The 19,717-nt window shown below is 44.2% G+C and overlaps 1 protein-coding gene across 1 annotated transcript in view; it reads right to left on the bottom strand.

The window, feature by feature from the left end:
- ZMIZ1 (zinc finger MIZ-type containing 1) overlaps positions 1 to 19,717 on the bottom strand; it is a 1,052,488-nt gene that overhangs the window by 97,053 nt on the left and 935,718 nt on the right. The window contains 2 exon segments of the mRNA XM_030203240.1: positions 11,511 to 11,783; positions 17,389 to 17,587. Coding sequence (XP_030059100.1) covers positions 11,511 to 11,783; positions 17,389 to 17,587 — 472 coding nt within the window.

Here is a 19,717-nt window from a genome sequence, read left to right as displayed (position 1 = left end):
TCCAAACAGGTGATCCCCAATCAACCCCAGGTCGAAAAAGTCTTATTATCGGAACCAGGGGGGAAGGAAGGGTCACCGCGCAGGGGGAGCAGCTCAGAAACGCATGGGTCCCCTCTGAGACTCCTCACCAAGGAGCGCCAAGCCTCCCTCAGGGGCTTCAATAGCAGCTCAGCAGGTATTAGTGAACGTTCCACATGCAACAAATTATACGGTGCAAAGAGCTCACGCTCAAACTGCAAGGGAGTAAACCAGCTCTAAGAGTAGGACGCTGCGCAACAGACAAGCCTGGTTGTACAAATGTAGGTTTGGTAAACCCATCCCTCCCTCTGCCCAGTTACCTAACAAAAACTGATTACGCATTTTAGGCTTCTTCTTAACCCAGCAGAACCTGCTAATCAGTCGGATGAAACAGCGTACGTCTTTGTTTAGCAGATGTATTGGCAGAGTTTGTAGTAAGTACAGCCACTGAAGCAGTACCACCATGTGTATTAGGCTGATCCTTCCTGCAAGAGGCAATGGTAAGGATTGCCAACTATCTAACTGCAATTCCATTTGATGCAACATCTTATTTACGTTAAGATCAAAAAGAGTTGACAAACGAGGCGTAAGGAGAATCCCCAAATACACAAAGAAATTGTGCGCCCATTTTAGTGGAAAGGTCCCTACCCACTACTGCTCAATTTCAACGGTAGATGCCAAAGCTTCAGATTTTTCAAGATTTAAGTGGAAGCCCGAAAAGTCTCCATATTCTGTAAAGTTCTCCAACAGAGCCGTGAGAGAGGCCTGGGGTCTTGTTAAGGTTACCAAAATATCATCAGCAAAGGCAGCCACTTTTAATTCCTCTGTTCCTAGAGTTATCCCCTGTATGTCCAGATTTGAGTAAATATCTAGTATAAGCAGATCCAGGGTTAAAACGAACAAAAGAGGCGATAGAGGGCACCTCTGGCGTGTACCCCTGCCAATCGCAAAATCTTCAGACAAATACCGTATTTTTCGGACTATAAGACGCACCGGACCATAAGACGCACCTAGGTTTTAGAGGAGGGAAATAGGAAAAAAAAAATTTTCCTTTTTCCCTCCTCTAAAACCTAGGTGCTCCGGTGCGTCTTGTCCGAGTTTTGGACCGCCGTCCCGTACTTACACGATGCCATGTTCCGTGGTGGTCTAGTGACGTCGGGGCAGGAAAGAGCCCCCTCTTTCCTGCCCATCGCGCTGCTCTCCGTGCTCCTCACTGCTTTCTGACGGTCTGGCGAGATTCAAAATGAATCTCGCCAGACCGTCAGAAAGCAGTGAGGAGCACGGAGAGCAGCGCGATGGGCAGGAAAGAGGGGGCTCTTTCCTGCCCCGACGTCACTAGACCACCACGGAACATGGCATCGCGTAAGTACGGGACGGCGATCCAAAAACGCTACCTTCGGACTATAAGACGCACCCCCCATTTTCCTCCCAAATTTTGGGGGAAAAAAGTGCGTCTTATAGTCCGAAAAATACGGTAATCATTAACCATCACCCCGCTCTTGGATTGATATATAATGGCGTTCATACATTTAAAGAAAGCTGAAAGCGTGTTCTTCCAAGATATTTTATTACTAAGGATATGTTATATGAGCAGGAATTAGATTGTGTGAACAGATTATATGTATTTGTTTTTGTACAATTTGATTATGAATGTATTTTATTGTGAACCACTTTGAAAAGATATTTTTATCAGTATAAGCGGTATAGACATTTTTTTTAAAACTAAGGATAAAGATGAAGGACTTTCTCATGCCCAAACCCAGATTTACTACTGCTACTACTATTTAGCATTTCTATAGCGCTACAAGGCATACGCAGCGCTGCACAAACATAGAAGAAAGACAGTCCCTGCTCAAAGCGCTTACAATCTAATAGACAAAAAATAAAGTAAGCAAATCAAATCAATTAATATGTACAGGAAGGAGGAGAGGAGGGTAGGTGGAGGCGAGTGGTTGCAAGTGGTTACGAGTCAAAAGCAATGTTAAAGAGGTGGGCTTTCAGTCTAGCTTTAAAGGTGGCCAAGGATGGGGCAAGATGTAGGGGCTCAGGAAGTTTATTCCAGGCATAGGGTGCAGCGAGACAGAAGGCGCGAAGTCTGGAGTTGGCAGTAGTGGAGAAGGGAACAAATAAGAAGGATTTATCCATGGAGCGGAGTGCACGGGAAAGAGTGTAGGGAAGGACGAGTGTGGAGAGATACTGGGGAGCAGCAGAGTGAGTACATTTATAGGTTAGTAGAAGAAGTTTGAACAGGATGCGAAAACGGATAGAGAGCCAGTGAAGCGACTTCAGGAGGCACAGCACTTTTTTTTAGGGCTGCTTCTTTTTTTGCTGTTGTTAATTTGCAGATCATGTGCTACTTGCAAAGACTTAGGGGCTCACTAAAAGGGAAGTACTGCTGGCAATCCTGCGTTATCTGTGTACTAACCAATTAGCGAGCAATAATGTAGCTGCAATAACTGGATAGTGCAGTAATGCTCACTCTCTGCCCCCGACATGCCCCCTAAAAACCAAAAATATAAAAATTAAATAACACATTGTTAGCATGTGCACATCTCACAACTAATGTGGAGCACGTTAGGGCATCCTGCGTTAAGCTTTTTTTGTGAGTTAGATGCATGTTAGCACCTAGCTTTTCAGGATCCCATAGGGATCATATCCAGGTCTTTCACATGGCAGCATGCAGTGCTTGCCGCTGAGCTGGCCATTTTCTTACAATTTATATTCCCTTCCTGACATGTTTGACCTTAGCAACTGGGATATTTATTGACTTTTAAAAAATTAAAAAATAACAATGTACATAAAAATGACTGGGTCATTTTAATGTACATTGTTATTTTTTAATTTTTTAAAAGTCAATAAATATATCATTGTTGGTATCCTCATCAACTCTCCTCACTTTTTGTTTTACATCCCACGATTTCGTGAGGGTTTTCACCTCCTTTTTTGTTTTTGCTTTGACCTTAGCAACTCAAATTCTCTGGCTAAGGACTGATGGGCTAAAGGGGAACTGTTATCTCAGTCTGAAACTTGTGTTGTTCTTCTGCAAGTTGGAGTCATGTCTGCACTAGCAGTCACTCTCCTCAAAATCAAATGTATCAACCTTTGATACACCTAAGACCTGCTGGCTTTGTCGTACAGGAGATCTTAAGCCAGTTTCCTGGATGACAGTACATAGAGCTACAGGCAAAAAGCTGAAATTTATCATAAAAAATACTTTTGTTGATTACAATCATATAACAAATCAATAAATTACGTATAATATTTTCTCAATAATTTCTGCTATACAAAGTAGATTCAAATCTTTTATTCAGAAGTGTACATGTCTCATTATGTAGCAGAAGTCCTGAAGTTAGTCAATGTGTAAAGACCCTCTTTCGGACCAGTTTCAATTGCTTAACCTCTCCATAATAAAGCCCAGATCTGTCAGCTTCCTTCTTGAATAGCATTTCATTAGGTACAGGAGTGTGACAACCAGCTTTCTTTGTGACTTTGGTTAAAAAAAAAAAAAAACATTAAGAAGCTTGTAAGCCACACTCAGCTGATATTCAGCGCTATTTAACCGGCCAGGAATGGCTCGGCTTAAGCGCTAATATTCAGGATGAGCTAGCCGGTTATTTCTGCGGAATATTAGTGCTCAGCGGCTAACCGGCTATATCAAGTGATATAACCGGCTAGTCACGAATATTCAGCTCTTCACCAGCTAAGTTTAATGGTCAAATTGGACTGCCTAAATAGAAGTCATATTTTTGACCGCTATAAAAGTAACTGGCCAGTACTAAATATTAACTTGGCTGGTTAAGTTTAAGCCGGCCACAAAAAAAAAAGGATATTCAATGCTGGTTAACGGAAACGTCCTGGCATTGAATATCTGGGCTCACCGCTGATCACGGCAATTAGATAGCCTGCCTCCCGTGGGCTGATAATCAGCCAGAATGTGTATTGCCTGAACATGTACCTGAGTATCTTGGGGGCCCTTTTACTAAACAGCGTAAGCATCTACGTGCGCCCAACATACGCCAAAATGGAGTTACCACCCGGCTACCGCGTGGCTCTTGCAGTAATTTCATTTTTGGCACGCGTCCAATATGTGCAGCCGCAAAATAATTTTTATTTTCAGACGCGCGTCTAGTGGCATTTGATGCGCGTAGGTCATTACCACCCAGTTACCGCGTGAGACTTTACCACTAGGTCAATGGCTGGTAGTAAGGTCTCAGACCCAAAATGGACACATGACAATTTTCATTTGGCTGCACGTCCATTCCCCCCCTCCCCCCCCCCCAAAAAAGGCATTTTTTAGGTGCGCTGAAAAATGATTCTGCGCGCATGAATCATTTTCAGCGCACATTAGTAAAAGGACCCCTAAGATATGTAATTATCAAGTTGGGTGGTACCACTCTTAGAATGAGTGTTGAGAACTTGGTTCCACAGCACTGACTCTTCTTTATGATGGCAAAAAGGCATTGTCAAAATAAGCAATTAGACTGGCCAATTCTGCCATTTCTACAAAGGAGCATAAGCAGTACCATACTGGGATTGAGCAACGGTAAAATGAGCCCATCAACCTGTCTCCAACAGTGTCCAGTATGGGTTATTACTCAGTTACAGCTCTAAGCAACTGCACTCTCCAGACCTACTTGACTAATAGTTGATAAAGGGCCTGTCGTCCAGAAATTTCTCTAAAGCCTTTTAAAACCTAGTGTCCTTTTCAAATTTATACTTTAAATTCCGTTGGCTCAAGGCCCTAGTACCTTCCCACATAGCTGCTGGAGCTAAAAAGCTTAAATTATGTTTTCTGTGAATTAATCACCTGAAGTTTGGATTAGTAATGGTGATCGGTTCATAACAAGCACAGTCAATGTTAAATTAACCCATACTGCTTATAAGATCTATAGCACTTTGGTTCCTTAAATGAAGGGAATTAAGGCTTACATTCTTGTGCATATAAGAATTTCAATTCACACAGACAAGTGAACTACACAGACATCAATCACCAGGAAGAGAATCTAACAAGGTTAACTGCTTATATGGCAGGGCTGAGGAGAAAGTATGTGGATAATAGATATTACCTTCCAGTAAAGCCCAAATCATAGTGAGCAATTAAAAGCAATACAATTAAGCTAGTGTGATCTGATGTGTGTTATGTCAATGGGAATGTACCACTGGAGTATCATTACCACAGTCACTATATTTGTTAGACTCCTAATCCCCAATATTTAAGTTCTAAGGGGCCCTTTTACTAAAGGGATTTGTACAGCACTGCGTAACCCTAGTAGCACTCTAGAAATGGTAAGTAGTAGTAGTAGTGTGGCAACCCGGAACTACTGCTGGCCCAACACGTGTGTCGGTGGTAGTTACACCCCCAGGGCGTGCCACATCTAGCACTAGCAGAAATATTTCAAAAATATTTCCGCAGGTGGTAACCTGCTGGTAATTGGGAAAGTGCTGCACGCTACCCAGTTACTGCCGGGTTAGCATGGGAGCCCTTACCGCCACCTCACTTTGTGGCGGTAAGTGCTCCTCCCCCAAAATGGCCACACGGCAGGTGCAAACTTAACACATGGCCATTTATTTTTTTAGTCTTTTTACCCACTGCACTAAAAGGGACCCTGGAGCATGGCAAAAAACACATGCTGCCGCTTCTGCAGGGCTCCTTTTACCACAGCTTAGTAAAAGGGTTCCTAAGCAACATAGAAAACGTAAGACTGATTAGCCAGGAGCTAGAAGACTAAAACAATATTAGATTCTAAAATAAAACTACTATCATTAGCATATTTTGCAAAATACAAAGTTTTCACAACCTGACGACAGTTCAGATAAAAAGAAACGTCTCAAAAACAAAGGGAATGCATTCCAAAGCTTAGTTGCTTGAAATTGGAAGGAAGAGTCAAAAATGTGTTTAAACTGAATACCTCTACTCAGTGCTTTTTTTGTAGAAAAAAAGGTGCCGGTACTCATTGTGGGCGGGGTCACCACACATGGCACCGCCCCTATTATAGCCACACCCACATTAGTCACACCCCTTATACCAGCCATGGCGCATATAAACAGACATCATTGAAAATATAAAACTAGTATAGGAGAAAAAATAATGTGATTTCTTTTCATTATAAATAATTTCTGTAAGCTGTTACAGCTCCAGTATACCCAGTGCAAAATAAGACAAATTCCAAACACTAAAATGAAAATAAAATGATTTTTTCTACCTTTGTTGTCTGGTGACTTTGTTTTTCTATCCATATTAGTCCCAGTCTCTGATTCTGCTCCTATCTGTTCTCTTAACTCCATTTCCAGGGCTTCCTTTCCATTTATTTCTTTACTTTCTTCCTTTCTTCTTCTTTTGTTGCCCTGCATCCATAAGTAAAAGCTGGGTCCTCCTCCATGGAATTGACTGGAGGAGGTATAACATGGATCCAGCTTTTGCCTATTTTCTCCATCCATGTGCAGTTTTTCTCCTCTTCCCTTTCCCTCATCTCCATCCATGTGCATCTTCTTTTTTCTTTCCTCCCCTCCATTCATGTCCAGCACTTCTCCTCTCTCCTCCCCTCTATCCATGTCCAGCATTTCTCATCTCTCTTCCCTCCTCTGTATCCATATAAAGCAATAATTCTCTCTCCCCTCTCCTCCATCCAAGTCAGCATTTCTCCTCTCTCCTAGCCAACTCCTCCATCCATCCATGTCCAGCAATTCTCCTCTATCTCCTGCTCTCCTCTCCATCCATTTCTAGCATTTCTCCTCTCTCTCCTCTCATCCATGTCCAGCAATTCTCTCTTCCCTGTCCTCCCCTCCCCATCCAGCGATTCTCCTCTCTCCCCTCCATGTCCAGCAATTCTCTCTTCCCTGCCCTCCCATCCCATGTCCAGCAATTCTCTCTCCCCTGCCCTTCCCTCCCATCCCATGTCCAGCAATTCTCTCTCCCTTGCCCTTCCCTCCCATGTCCAGCAATTCTCTCTTCCCTGCCCTTCCCATGTCCAGCAATTCTCTCTCCCCTGCCCTTCCCTCCCATGTCCAGCAATTCTCTCTCCCTTGCCCTTCCCTCCCATCCCATGTCCAGCAAATCTCTCTCCCCTGCCCTTCCCATGTCCAGCAATTCTCTCTCCCCTGCCCTTCCCTCCCATCCCATGTCCAGCAATTCTCTCTCTCTTGCCCTTCCCTCCCATCAATTCTCTCTCCTCTGCCCTTCCCTCCCATCCCATGTCCAGCAATTCTCTCTCCCCTGCCCTTCCCATGTCCAGCAATTCTCTCTCCCCTGCCCTTCCCTCCCATGTCCAGCAATTCTCTCTCCCCTGCCCTTCCCATGTCCAGCAATTCTCTCTCCCTTGCCCTTCCCTCCCATCCCATCCCATGTCCAGCAATTCTCTCTCCCCTGCCCTTCCCTCCCATCCCATGTCCAGCAATTCTCTCTCCCTTGCCCTTCCCTCCCATGTCCAGCAATTCTCTCTCCCCTGCCCTTCCCTCTCATCCCATGTCCAGCAATTCTCTCTCCCCTGCCCTTCCCTCTCATCCCATGTCCAGCAATTCTCTCTCCCCTGCCCTTCCCTCCCATTATTTCCAGCGATTCTCTGCCTCTCCCCTGCCCTCCCATCGACGTGCGATTTTTCCGTCCCTCCCCTGCCCTCACCTCTCCCATATCCAGCGATTCTTCGTCCCCCAGCGTCCTCCTTCACTGCCTGCCAGCCAGCGTCGGATGCAGAAGTGAACGGTGCAGGCAGCGATTGGCTGGCAGCATCGTAGCTTCCCTCTGCAAGTCCCGCCTACAACTTCCTGTTTACGCATAGGCGGGACTTGCAGAGGGAAGCTACGACGCTGCCAGCCAATCGCTGCCTGCACCGTTCGCTTCTGAGTCCGACTGGCTGGCAGGCAGTGAAGGAGGACGCTGGGGGACGAAGAATCGCTGGATATGGGAGAGGTGAGGGCAGGGGAGGGACGGAAAAATCGCTGCACGTCGATGGGAGGGCAGGAGAGAGGCGGAGAATCGCTGGAAATAATGGGAGGGGAGGGGAGGAGGAGAAAAAGGTGCCGGTACGCCATACCGTTGCGTACCGGCACAAAAAAAGCACTGCCTCTACTAGACGGAAATTTGAGTACACAATAGTGTCAACTCAATGATCATTTAGATGTAAGTAAAGACAAAGGGCCCAATATTCAGTGCTATTTAATCGGCTAGGAATGGCTCCTGGCCTGCTAAGCAGGGGCGTATCTGAAACTAAAGATGCATGCAGCTTTCACAGCGCGCTGCACGACGAGGATGAAAAAGTTAAAGATCGCGGCTGGGCTGGCGGGGGGTTGGGGTCCCCCGCCAGCTGAAGCAATATTTTAAAAATCCGGAGGAAGCTGACCTCGGGGTAGGTGACGGCGGTAGGCGGGGGAGGGAGGGTTAACGGTGGTGGGGGGGGGGGGGGTTGACGGCAGTAGGGGGGGGGGGCTATAATGTGCCCCCTCACTCTAGCCCCTGCCCCCCCTACCGCCGAACCTCAGATACGCCCCTGCTGCTAAGAACTAATATTCAGCGCGAGATAGCCGGTTATCTCTGCTGAATATCAGCACTTAGAAGCTAGCCAATAACTGGCAGTTGCACAACTTAGCCAGCTATCCACAAACATTCAAGCTCTGACCGGTTAAGTTTAGCGGGAAAATCGGACCGCATAAATAGCAGATTTATCTTTGCCCACTATTAACTTAACCAGCCAGCACTGAATATTCGCATAGCTTGCTAAGTTAAAGCTGGCAAAAAAAAACTCCGGATGTTCAATGTTGGTCATTGGAAATGGCCTGATATTGAGGGGCCCTTTTACAAAGCGGCAGTAATCCCAATGCGGTCCTACCGCTCGCTAAAAGGGAAGTACCGTCGGGCTATCTCAGCAGCCTGGCGGTAGTTTCCACCCCCTGTGCACGCCATTTCCTGTGCTACAAAAATATTTTTATTTTTGTAGCGCTGGTGTGTACCTGGCAGTAAATTGGGCAGTGCCACGCACTGCCTGATTACTGCCGGGGTAATGCAGAAGCCTTCACCACCACCTCAATGGGTGGCGATAAGTGCTCCCACCCGAAAAGGTCACGTGGGAAGTGCTTCACTTGCCGCACCGTCCATTTCTTTAAAAAAAAAAAAAATCCCTGCCTTTTACCCGCTGTGGTAAAAGGAAGCCTCTGTTAGTTTCAAGAAAACACGCGCCAATGCCAGCGCATCCCACTTTTTGCCGCAGCTTCGTAAAAGGGGCCCTGAATATCCTGGGTCACCACCACTGCCAGCAGCTAACTGCACTGCTTGCTATCGGTTGAATATCGGGGGGGGGGGGGGGGGAAGAAGAGTTAAAAAAAAAAAACCTGGTCCTGTATTGGCAACCAATGCAACCTCTTTGATAACGGAGTAATTCTACCATAATTCTTCATTCTAAAAATCAATCTAGCTGAAGTATAATGCAGTAGCTAAAGCTGGTGAAGTGCCGTACAGTGGTGATAAACCTATATGTTAAACTTTAAAAGGCCCTCCTAGTTTTATCTGGATCCCTCCTTCACACTCCACCTACTAATTTTGCTCCATTCCCTGGATTCCGAATGGTATAGGAATGATCTCCCATTAATGCCTTACTCCAAAATGCCACTGGCCAACACTGGTGTCAATGGGGCAGGAACGACTAGAGACCGCTGCTTCATCTAGAACCTGGGGATGGGGTAAAATAAATGAGAAAGAAGGGAACAGAAGGGATGCAGGGGAAGCCCAAATGGGGGTGAAGTATTTTAAAAAAGTTTAACACACGGGTTATTAAGTGGGGGTGGGGATGGCAGCCAAGTTCTAACGCATGCTGCCAACAGCAAGCTCCAGAACATTTTAATTTGGGCTATTATTAAATAGCACACACTAAAAATAAAATGAAACAAAATAAAAAGAAACAACCCCCCCCCCCAAAAAAAAAAATTTCCCTGCACATCCCATATAACTAAATGGAATATGGGCCTTTTTATCCAACATTACATGTTCAATATGGAGTGTTATTTGTAAAATATTGTGCAAAGGAAATACACAATAGAGACATAAAGCCAGTTTTACGTATGAAAAAGGCCTTTTATAATATTGCACATCTACACACGCATGTAAAACGTATGCTCATGGAAAATGTATACTTACTTTTACAGGATCTGCATGTTTCTAGTGTGGTAAGAACCAAGGCAAATTTGCAACGGACATATGTACTTCACAAAATATACAGATACATGTGTAGGGCACACACACAGATTTACACCAACTTTGACTCAAGTGTAAACACCTGCCTTGGCATTTATGCACTACTGGAGCTTGTTTCTGGGAGCCTGTTTTATAAGGGCACATAGGCACCTATGTTGTCTTCATAAAATACACTTAAAATAGATGCCTTTTTGGATTCCTCACATAGACACCCTGCTGTAAAATCAGGCCCCTTAGTAATAACAGATATTACACATTTAACTAATTAAAAAAAAGATCTAGAAACAATATTTGGGTAGTGACTGAACATTATCCATCCATCTGACAAGGTGCTCATTTGCCTGCATAGAATGAAATGCAGGGATACATCCATTTACAGTGGAAAATTGGTGAAATTACTAAAACCAGTAACACATGTTGGAAATACAGGAACTTCATAGCTCATCCAAAAGAAGTAGAACCCTGGGAAAACCAGATGTAGACTAACAGAAGTAGAACCCTGGCAAAGCCTTCCACCCCTGGAGTTTGTCTTCCAAAGCAGGGAAAAATCAGAGCTGTAGCTAAGTGGGAGGAAACTTGTAATGCAATGTGGCTACAGTTCACCCAGGGACTCTTTTACTGAGCTGCTCTAGCAAATGAGCAAAGCATGACCTTATGTGGGACTTTCCGGCATGCTAAGCCCATTTCTAGCATGACCCTTAAAATGGGCATTTTCCCATTTCTTGAATATATGACTATGTGCTAGATTTAGCATGAGGGAACTTAAAAAAAAATTAACACAGGAGCACTTACCGCCTCCTATTTAGGAAGTGCTAAGGGCTCTCACATTATGAAAACACTAACTAGTCAGCTGGTGCAGTGGTGATGTCAGTGTGTTAGCTGATTAGTGCATTCATGCCCATTCTCCATCCCTGACATACCCTCTTAAAAAAAAAAAAAAATTACCATGCACGGATGATGGTAAAACTAACAACGAACACTTTAGCACATCTCACTTTAGGCCAATTTTTGCTGAATTAAGTGCGTGTTAGCACCTAACACAGTTTAGTAAAAGGGCCTCTCAATATTCTCCCCAGGACCTTCTAAATGGGTGTGCTACCTGGCTGATTTTACTGACCACTCGGTTAACTTAACAGAAAACTCTAATACTGTGCAGTACTCCCCCTGCTCCCACCTACCTAACAAAAATTTCTGGGAAGAGTACTAACTTCATCTAATCTGCAGATGGGAGGTTTTCACTCCAAACAAGAATGATCTCATATTTGATGAAAAATTCAGCAGAACTTAAAATATTGAAAGTGCCTGGACTTACCTCTCCTGAGTACGGTCTCTTCATTGTCTGGATGGGCAAAGACTGCGGCCTTGGGCCTGGGTAGGTTTGTTGGGGCATCCTCTGTCCATGGGCATTGAAGGGACTTATTCCTGGAGGCCTGGGCTGATTAATACCCATGGGTGGCACACTCATGTTGGAAGGTGTCATGCCGGCTCCCAAGTTTGCTGGATTTATGCCACCAGGCATAGAGGCAGGGCCTCGAGGGCCAGGCTGGTTCATGAACTGGCTGTTGTAGGCTTGAGTTGGACCCATCTGGAAAGAGGAACACACCTTCAACGGAAGAAGAAAAAAAAAAAGAATAAAATGCGACATGCATTACAAATGGGAGGGGGAATGCGAGAACTGTTCATTTTGGGATTTATGTCGCATTTTCTATCATGTTCAGTTGTCTTCAGCAATTTTTTTTTGTAATTCAACTGGAATTCTAAAAGTAAATAGAAAGCAAATTAAGTGTTTACTGTACAACATTAAACAACCTTACAGATGTCAAGAGATAGCAAACGCAATTATAAACACCTATATCTACTGGAGGTAACAGCATTGCAAAAAATTAATTCCACCACAACTTCCAGAATTTATGCAATCTGTTCAACCTTTAATCTCTAGCCTTTTCAAAACCATACAAAGAGAGGGTCAAGCAGATTTTGAAGCAGGATATAGAGCTACAGGAGAGGAAACTGTGGAAGGAGCAGCCTTGAGATGCACAAGCAACAGTTTACACAGGAAAACATTATAAATTTGTGAGTCCCAAGGATAGGGTTACCATATTTGCTCCCCCCCAAAAGAGGACACATGTCCCGCCCCTGCCACACCCCGTCCCACCCCACCTTGTCACATACCGCCCCACCCCTTTCACACCGCCACCCTGCCCCCCCCGTCACATCCCCTAAGGGTGTTCTACCCTACCCTCCCCTCCCCTTACCTGTACCGCCCTGGTGGTCTAGTGACCTCTTTGGGGCAGGAAAGAGCCCCCTCTTTCCTGCCTGGAGCGGCTGCAGAAAGTCTTGCTGCCTCCCGTACCGGCACTGACTCAAAATGCCCGCTGAGAGTGACCTTGAAGACTTCTGCAGAAATCTCGTAAGGCCGCCACTTGAACTCTCGGTGGCCATTGTGAATCAGCGCTGGGACTAGAGGCAGCGAGAGACAGTGTGAGCTAATTTGGCTTAATCCAATCAGTGCTGATAATTGGTATTTAACAACAAATTAGTGGCACTAATTGGCATTAATTAGAATTAGTGCACACAACTATAAATTCTAATGTGTGCAGTTGAAAATTGGGCACGGCTATGGGCATTTCAAAAAACTATGTGCATTATAGAATACACCCAATCTGTACCTAACTTAGGCAAAGGTATTTAGGCCTGGTTTTTAGTGGCCTAAATGGGCGCACCAAAATTTTAGTCGCAAGAACAGTACGTGAGCATATTCTATAAATTATGTGTAACTTTAGGCATAGTTTATAGACTAACATAACAGTATGGTTTTACAGAGCTGACTTTTAAGGCACCATATATAGAATTGCCCCAATTCACAACTACTTTATAAATGCAGCTGCTAACATTATAATACAAAACCTCATGAGAATGCAGTTATGATTTGGACTGCATTATTATCAAGAGCATAAACCAGTGGTGCACCTAGTGTATTTGACACCCAGGGCCGATAATTTTTTAACACCCTCCTCCTTTAGATGAAAAACTTATTTTTAGTAATAATCCACAAGTCACACAACAAGTGTGTATCTAGGAAAAGGCAGCATGTTAAATATTGCAGTGAGACCTAGAATATGAATACACCCAGTGTAAAACTCAACAAGCTAGGGGTGTCCTTTTACCAAACTGCGGGAAAAAGGGCCCTTTTTACCGCAATGGGTAAAAAAGCCCCCAGCACACATGGCCATGCGGTAAGAGAACTGTTACCGAATGGCATGGCCATGCAGCAGGGAGCCCATTGAGGTGGCGATAAAGGCTCCCGCCGGGTTGTTATCGCCATATAAGCCATTTCTGGAGGCTTTCTTTTTCCCCTGGAAGTGGCATGCTCGGCTGTGTTGGGCCGGCAGTAGTCCCAGAATGCTCTGTAAAGGTCCCCTAGATTAGTAAAGATGATCCTGCCAAAAGAAAACTATGTCTTTTTCAGAAACATATAACTCAGATACATCCTCACCCAGTAAAGAATAAGTAACCACAAACTAAAAATAGAAATATGTAGACAAAAACTAAACTGAACCTCCAAGAAGCCAGATTCTGCATACAATGCAACACCACAGAAACAGTGATACATGTCCCCTAGTATTGTGCAAAATATAAAGATAGCAGATGTACATTTGAAAAATAAACCTGTCAAATACCAATCACCACTTTACAAATTAACAAACAAATAAAACAAAAAATGGAAAATAAGATAATACCATTTTATTGGACTAATATATTTTTCAATTAGCTTTCTGAGGCCAAAACCTCCTTCCTCAGGTCAGTATAGTATAGTGCTGTTACAGTATCCTGTCTTGACCTGAGAATGGGGGTTTTGGTCTCTGAAAGTTAGTCAAAAATGTATTAAAATTAGTCCAATAAAAAGATCACCTTATTTTCATTTTTTATGTATTACCACACCTACAATACTACTTTAATCTAAAGCAAAAAAAATAAAATATATATATACCGTTTTTGTCTCTGGTTTCTGCTTTCCTCATCTTCTCTTCACTCTCTTCCTTCTATCAAGCGTCTGCCCTCTCTCTCTCTGCCTTCCATCCACTGTCTGCCTAGATGTCTTCCTTCCTGCATCTGCCCTCTTCCCCCTTTCCATATAGTGTCTGCCCGTTTTTCTGCCCCTTCCACCCACTGCCTGCCCCTTCTTTCTTTTCCATCTAGCCTGCACCCTCCTCTCTCTTTTTTACATGATGCATTAAAGCATTTCCCCCTCTCTCCCATCTTTATCTCTCCTCTCTCTGTCTCCTGTCTATTTGACTTTTTTCTCTCGTCATGTCCACCAACATTCCCTCTGGCTCCCTACCTCTCATGTCCATTACCTCCCCTCTGTGCCTCATGTTCAGCATCTGTCCTCTTGTATCCCCATCCCTTCCCTCCTGTTCCCATGTTGCTAGCCCTGGGTGGGAGTGCAGCAGAGGGGGAGAAAGAAGGGGGACCATATCTCCCTCTACTCTCCTCTGCCCCAGAGTACTACATCTCGTTCTCCTCCTCAGATCCAGCTTTTTTCCAATCTACCCTCTGTCGTGCATCCCACCTTTCTTTCTACCTTCCCTGCCCTCTCTCTTCCTCAACTCTTCATCCTTGCTCTCGCTTCCTCCTTCCCTATTGGTCTGGTATCGTTCTCCCTCCTCTCTCCACCCCTTTTCTCTTCCCCTGTAGACTGGCATCTCTCTCCCTTCCTCTCTCCACCCCCCCCCCCCGTTCCCCTTCCCCTGTGGTCTGGCATCGCATTGCTCTCCCTACTCTTTCCACCTCCCTTGTGGTCCTGGAATCACATCACTCTTCTCTTCTCTCCACCCCTTTTCCCTGTGGTCTGGAATCGCTTTCTTTCCTGTCTCCACCCCCCCCCCCCTTTCCCCTTCACCTGTGGTCCTGGCTTCACTCTCCCTTTTCTCTACCTCCCTTTCCCTTTGGTCTGGCATTGCATCATCCTCTCTCCAACCCCCTCTCCCTGTGGTCTGGTATCACTTTCCCTCTTCTCTTCACTCTCACCGCGTTCTACAGGTTTCCAAGCTTCCAGGCCCGCGGCAACATTAAGTGCTGCTTTTGGCCTGTCCTGGTAGTCTTTTCTGTACAGCTTCCCGTGTAGGCAGAACACTGTACAGAGAAGGCTTCCGGAGATGACCGAAGGCAGCGCTTACATTGCTGACGCTGGCCTAGAAATTTAAAGGTCTGCAGCGGGGAAGGGGGAGCTGAAGAAAGGAGGGAGAGTGATACCGCACCAGTCATGGGGATGGGTACACCCATGGCAGCACTGTACCAGTCAGGGGAGACTCTTCTTCTCTCGATTCTATTATGTGTCTGTAACACATACATCTCATTCTCTACCACATCACTCTGTATTTGTTTCATCACCAGATTCGGCTTACGCCCCATGGTGCTATGTAAGCCACATTGAACCTGCAAATAGGTGGGAAAATGTGGGGTACAAATGCAACAAATAAAAAAAAAAATAACAGGAGAGAGAGAGAAGAGTATACTCACTGTAGGAGGAGAGAGAAAAAGAAGATGGAATAGATAAAAGGAAACTCCTATCCTGTGAAAGGAATTTTAAAAAAAGATATCCAGCAAAAAAGATAAAAATAAAAAATCTGGAAGCATGCTGCACAATTAAACGTGTGTTTGCTATATAAATATGAATATATTGCAGCAGAGAAATCTGGGCATTTTGATACATTTTTGAAAATATGTTTGCCTATTTGGAACAATATGGATGTTGTGGTCTGATATACATATATCTACATTCTACATTTACTGGCTTTGTAGGGGGAAGGGGAATTTGGCTATGGTATACCCTGTCCAGCACCTATTATCAAGACTCTCTTGTAAGATGTTTTGAGCTTTATTTTCCATGGTTGGACATGTTTAAAATCAATAAAAATGTTTGAACAACAACTATCCAGCAAAGACAGTTTTCACTTGCATGAAGTATATATCTTTCAAATGATGTTTGGTGAAATGCTTCCCTTGAGATAGGCAGCACCCTGTGTACTAGGGCCTTTTGGATTAAGAACATTATTTAGTCATAAGTTCTTTGACTGGGTCAGTGTACCAATGTCTTTGTTCTTGCAAAAGCACAGTCTAAAAGGTTTTTCTCGTTAACTATATACAAGACAAGCGCATGTGAAATCTAAGTGCAATAACAGTGATTATACGATGCCTTATGTTTACATCCTTATGAATAACTACAGAATATTTTTTAACATTTAAAACATTTGTTATAAAAAACATTATCCACCATAAAAATTACTTTGCAGGAGAAGTTTTGTTTGGTCCAAAGACATTCATATTTGAGGTTCAAATAAAGGACAGGTGTCCTATTTTCACAAATTTGTTGACACTGCTATTCACCTTTCCATTTTTGGATTAATTTGCTGGAGTTAGTTAAACAATGCCACTGCTTTTGATCTGCAGGATGATGGAATGGGAAGAGAACAAGAGCAGAAGAGGCATGGTGGGGACGGGACGGTAGGAGATATGCAAGTTTAGGAAAAGATGTGTCACTGGGGAAAGAATAGAGGGCATGACAATATTTAGAGAATTCAGGGAAATAGTGTTACAGAAATGGTAAGTTGTAATACAAAGACTAGAACAGTGAGCAGGGACTCAAGGACGGACAGACAAGGGAACAGAGGGAAGGAGATAGGCAGAGACTTATATTGGTAAAGGAAAGAGCTGAAGGAGAAAAAAAAATGACATTTTGGGAGAGGAGAGACAGGATAGAGCCAATAATGAAAATGGGCTATGAAGGGAGCAAGGAAACAAGGTAATAAGGCAATGAAAAGTAAAAGAAACAAAAAAAAAAAAAACGAAAACAGTAAAGAAAAGGAATTGCAAAGACACATATAAATAAGGTTGGATAATAGTTTTACTTATGAAATGAAATTTTTTGAAAACTGAAAGATTGTAAGAAAAAATAGCTTTATCTACATACATCTTGAATGTTCTATGCAAGCGTGTCACACATTCTTACACACAATTTTCTAATTTTTGCAGGAAACTAGGGGCTTTAAAATATACAAGTACCATAAGGTCTAACCACACAGTTCATAACTGAGAAAACAACATAATACCACTGTGTAACTTTTAATCCCTCCAAGGTAGAATTTAGCCAACTCTAGCCAAGTTAAGGGATATAACCTTTTCCTTACCGGACCATACTGGTTCATGTCCTTATTCTGTGTTTCTTGAAGGGCTGCCACCGTGGCTGTAGCTGTAGCTGTGGCTGTGGCAGCTGCTGCTGCCACCGCAGCAGCGGCAGCAGCTGCAGCTGGTTGTGTAAAGTCTGTGGGCGGCCTTGTATGTGGAGGAATACCCATACCCGCTGGGTTATTTGGACCACCAGGATAACTATTGGAAAGATTTTTTAAAAAGGTACAATTAAAAAAAATGTTATTTTGGCCCTTATTTTCAAAATATATTTTTCTATGGGCAAAAAAAGAAGGAATTATTTTTGAAAATAAGGCCTAGATTGAGTATTTACATAGCAAAGACAAGCAAACATCACACAGTTTACCAATTTTAGGACCCGACTGCACCCTTTAGGAAGGAAGGCACAACCAGACTGAGACCAGTGCGGGGAGGTTTTTTTTTTTTTTTTTTAATTCAAGGGTGGTTTCAGAAGGAACTGGTGGTACTGGTAAAAGGGGGAGGGGAGTTAGGAAGGGATGGGTGTACATTGACAAGGTATACAATGGGTGGGGATTAAGAATTTGAAATATGGGAAGTTAGGCAGGGAAGGGTCATCCCATTTTGCTGGCTGGCTGCAAGCACCCCACCTAAAAATAAGGTCAGGGCTTCGAGTATTGGTTATACATTGAGGGGCTAGTAAGAATTTTTGTCGCAGCCAAAAGGCAGGGGGATGTCTGGACTTGGGTATGCAGCAACACATATGAGGTACAGCAGATATTTAAGAAATGGCCATGGGAAAAACTTAGAACAGTGCTGATTTGGAGAAGAAAGAAGGATGTACTGTATTAGCACTGTGAAAGGTCCAATAGGCCAAGAATTTACAAGCACTAACTCCATTAACTGGCATAGGGCAGGCTCTCACAGCCTGACCCTATATAGTTTATTAATCTTGATATACCGCTGAAGTTCACTTGAAATCACAGCAGTGTACAATTAAAAATTAAAACAAATAGAAAAAGAAAATAACTCCAATACATGATAGTAAAGTACACTTAAAAAAGCAAACAAACATAGTAATCATCAAAAATAATCAGCAATAAGTGCACACAGCATCAGACCCAGTAATCCTCAAGGGGAGGGGAGCAGTATCAAATGCAACTACATAATAATGTGCTTTTAAAAGATGTTTAAAATGCGGGAGAGACTGCTCAGCGCAGGAACTGTGGAAGCGCATTCCAAAGTACAGGAGCCACATTAAAAAATGTCCCTTTTACAGTCATAGCCAAACAAGCTTTGGCTAATGAAGGAAATTCAAATAGCAATGCATTCATAGAACGCAAATTGCAAGCAGGAACATATGGTGTTAACTATGTAGCCAGGGTGGAAAGGACATGTTCATAATAAATCTGGTACGTAAAGGCCACCAATTTAAAAAGGATCCTATAATCCACTGGCAACCAATGATATTACACCTTTGTATTTGCACTATGATCAAATTTTTGAATCCGCCCCAAAATCCGTATTGCAGTATTCTGCAGGATCTATAATTTCTTTCAAATTTGCACTCGTTATTCCTACCATGGATGCCAACTCCGTGGGTGCTCGAGCACCCCCAATATTTTAACCCGCCTGACCTGCCCGCTCTCTTCTCCCTCAACAGTCCTCCATCCTCACCTTCCTGCCACCCAGAATTTAAAACTCATCTTACCTCTTGTCCCGGCAGCAGTGAAAGGCGAGCAGGCTCGGCTTCAGCCTTCCCTTCTCTCTCAGCTCTGGTCCCACCCTCATTTCCTATTTCTGATAGGGCAGGACCAGAGCTGAGAGAGAAGGGAAGACTGAAGCCGAGACTGCTCGTCTTTCACTGCTGCCGGGACCAGAGGAAAAATGAGTTTTAAATTCTGGGTGACAGGAAGGCGAGGACGGAGGACTGTTGTGGGAGAAAAGGTTGGGCTGGGGTTGGGACTGGCACTCAGAGGAGAGGGGGGCTGGCACTCGGAGGACAAGGGGGCTGGCACTCGGAGGAGAGGAGAGGAGGGGGGCCTGGAACTCGGAGGAGAGGAGAGGGGGGCCTGGAACTTGAAGGAGATGGGGGGCTGAAAAGGGGCAGGTGGTGTTTGGGGCGAGTTACTGGACATGGAGGGGAGAGGAGAAATCGCTGGACATGGGGAGAGAGGAGAAATCACTGGACATGGATGAGAGGGCAGGGGAGAGATGAGACTTGTTGGACATGGATGGATGAGAGGGGAGGGCAGGGGAGAGAGGAGTATTCGCTGGACATGGATAAGAGGGGAGGTTAGGGGAGAGAGGAGAATTGCTGGATATGAATGGGGAGAGGAGAGGGGGGGAATG

Source organism: Microcaecilia unicolor, chromosome 5 (genome assembly GCF_901765095.1).
Source record: "Microcaecilia unicolor chromosome 5, aMicUni1.1, whole genome shotgun sequence".
Lineage (NCBI taxonomy): Eukaryota > Metazoa > Chordata > Amphibia > Gymnophiona > Siphonopidae > Microcaecilia > Microcaecilia unicolor.
This window is presented reverse-complemented; position numbering and strand designations above follow the sequence as displayed.